Below are 2,967 nucleotides of genomic sequence, written 5' to 3' on the forward strand. Positions count from 1 at the left end.
TCTTTAAATGTTGTGCCGGACACCCTTTCGCGTTTTGACGTGGACGAACTCTCTTCTACCCCGCCTCTAGAAATTGACTTGGCATCACCGGAATTCGACGGCGTAAAGTACTCGGAGCTTCGTAAAACAATTGAAAACAATCACGAAGGGCTGCCCGATCCACGCATAGTCGACAATAGAGTTTACAAAAGAGTGATGTTTCGAAGAGGTGTGGAAGAGGAGGAGGATTTGCTCTGACGTTTGTGGTTACCGGAAGGGCTGACGGAGCTCGCAATCAAATGCTCACATGATTCCAATGCTAGTTACCATGGAGGTTGGCAAAAGACTTTAGAGCGTGTTCGGCAGAAATATTTTTGGCCGCAAATGGCAAAGGACATACGCCTCTATGTAAACCGTTGCGAAACCTGCAAAGCCGTGAAAGCCACCAATCAAGTGTCCAGACCACCTATGGGCAATGTCTTCGTATCTGAGAGGCCATTCCAGCGTCTTTTTTGCGATTTCTTAGGTCCATATCCAGGATCAACGCGAAGAAACCAGTTTTTGTTCATAGTGCTAGACCATTTTTCCAAATACGTTTTTTTGAAGGCGATGCAAAACGCGACGTCGGCAAATGTAATTAGCTTCTTTAGTACAGAGATTTTTCCAGCATTCGGGGTCCCTCAATTCGTCCATAGTGATAACGGGAAGCAATTCATTTCGAAGGAGATGCAGCAGTTTTTTGAAAACTATGGGGTTGTTCATATTAAGACGGGGTTATACTCACCGCAGGCTAACGCCTCTGAACGAGTGAACAGAGAGACTGTTTCGAAAGTTATAACATTCCTGAAGGACAAACAAGATCACATGCACTGGGAGAAACATATTCCCGAAATTCTGTCGGTTTTAAGAAGCGATTACCATACGTCGATTCAGAGCTCGCCATTATTTGGACAAAATATGATACAACATGCGTCAGCCTATACCATACTGGAGAAACTGGGTAGCCTAAGACAAGACGAAGTCCCGATTACAAGACAAGCTGACAAGCTAGCAAACATTCGCGAACATATACGAAAGAACCTTGAGTTAGCGCAAGACAGAGCAGCTAACACGTACAACAAACGTACGCGAGTTGTGAATTACCGGGAAGGACAAGAAGTATTCCGGAAAAACTTCGCTCTTAGCAATTTTAAGCAAGGCGTAAATGTTAAATTCTTGCCTAAATATATCAAGTGTCGTGTTCTGCGAAAGATAGGCAATGCTTTGTACGATTTAGAGGACTTGAATGGCAAACCAATCGGTAGGTTCCATGCATCTGACATCCGGCCGTGACAATGTCATCCGTCACGAAGAGCGATCCGAAAGTAAAGTAGTTTTTTTTCAATATTAATAATCACGTTTTCCTTTCATTTTTATTTTTTTTCCCCTTTTTTTTCAAATATTAAACTTAGCGATTGGGTAAAACCTTGACCGCCCGCAGACTGCCCGGGGTCCAACTTTGCATGGCTTTTCTTCGAAGCTAAGTCATGTAGGGCTGTAACTCGCTTCTGTAACTCTTCCCTACCGATCATTTCTCTGCGGGTAGAGAATATACGTCATTCTCTACTACTCATTAGACATAGGACAAGGCGTCATATATGAATTCGCCCAGGTAGAGAATCGGGACAGAAACAAGCTACTGGACTAGCGGAGGGGCTGTACTGTGAAGACCGACTAAGTTCGGCAATTGGGGGGTGGCTAACTCTAGCCAACGAATGTGAATAGAGTATATTTTTTTTCTCTTACTGTCCTTTTCACTGGGCGCTTTGGCGGTCGGGGACAAACCGCCCAGTATCCTCCCCGAGCACATATATTCATAGGACGTTCACGCGCGCTCCCACCGGGAGTCGTGAACTGCCTGACAATCCGCACTCCCATTAGGATGGTCTTTTAGGAGTTTTGACGAGTTCTCCTTATCAAAATGTCTAATGCCTTTCGGAGTTTTGACGAGTTCTCCATTAAGAAAATGTCTCTTGGGCCGCAAAGCCATAATGAATAGGAAACAGAATAAATATATACACGTTTTTCCCAGCCGCCGAACGGCTATAAACTCGCGGCCAAGTGTCCTTTTCAGGACAGCCAGCCCTGTGTTCTTCTTAGCGGTGTTGAACTAGTGGGGTGCAGGGTGTAAAGACCGACTAAGTTCGGCACTTTGGGGGGTAGGCTTCTCTGGCCTAAAACAATAGAGAACCACCGCAACACCAGACTTGAATTTTTTTTTCAAAGGGTTTACTCGGTATTATTCTGACTTGACCATTTCGAAAAGAACGCTAATTCAACCCATACTTAGTCACAACCGGGATTGAGTTCCGAGTCGAGTATGCTAGGCAAACTCTGACCTAACTTTTATTTTATTTTTTTTTTCTACCAGAATTACGAAAACCACCCTGACGTTCTGAAAACCCTGACTGAACCTTTTAAATCATAAAATTCATTGTTCTACAAATGCAAGAATGTTAGGAGCCGACTCAGTACTGACTAAATCCGTAGACGAATTGTTCCAGAAACCGACCACACAATAACGAGTCCACCCAGCATTACAAGCGAATACTGACGAGGAATACAGTAAATGCGTTGACTTCGTTATTTTCGTAACATCAAGCTTAACTTTTAGACTACCAATACTGAGTCGGACGAACCCTAACTGCCACCTGACGTAACTACGGCGTATTATTTTGCCCGGCTAAAGACTTAATATTCTTTTGAGACTCTATATCTCAGGGGTGAGTCGTGCCCCACGTTCTTCTGGTTATACCACCTAATTCTCTTGCAGGACGCCTTGCCGAAGACAGTTAACCCCTTTTCCTGTTCGCTTCTGTGACGTGTCGCGAAGTGAAGCAGGTTTGTTATGGGTTACTGTTCGCCGCACCAAAAATCTAACTATTTTATTCTTCGGCATGTAGTACACCCGGTAATCTGTCAGAAAAATGTACCATCTAATATTGTCCA

General features: G+C 44.1%; 1 protein-coding gene across 1 annotated transcript; it reads left to right on the forward strand.

The window, feature by feature from the left end:
- The first annotated feature begins 936 nt into the window (after positions 1-936).
- On the forward strand, positions 937-2,409 carry LOC118745045. Its single transcript, XM_036478582.1, has 2 exons — positions 937-1,279; positions 2,390-2,409. The coding sequence occupies exons 1-2, from the start codon at positions 937-939 to the stop codon at positions 2,407-2,409; spliced, it is 363 nt and encodes a 120-aa protein (XP_036334475.1).
- Positions 2,410-2,967: the final 558 nt, after the last annotated feature.

This window comes from Rhagoletis pomonella, unplaced genomic scaffold, assembly GCF_013731165.1.
Source record: "Rhagoletis pomonella isolate Grant_MI unplaced genomic scaffold, Rhpom_1.0 Rhpom_scaffold_00008, whole genome shotgun sequence".
Classification (NCBI taxonomy): domain Eukaryota; kingdom Metazoa; phylum Arthropoda; class Insecta; order Diptera; family Tephritidae; genus Rhagoletis; species Rhagoletis pomonella.

Coding starts and splice junctions, on each gene's coding strand:
- LOC118745045 (XM_036478582.1), top strand. CDS start 937: ATGATACAACATGCGTCAGCCTATACCATACTGGAGAAACTGGGTAGC. Junction 1,280..2,389: donor CTTGAATGGCAAACCAATCG/GTAGGTTCCATG, acceptor TTTTTCTACCAG/AATTACGAAAACCACCCTGA.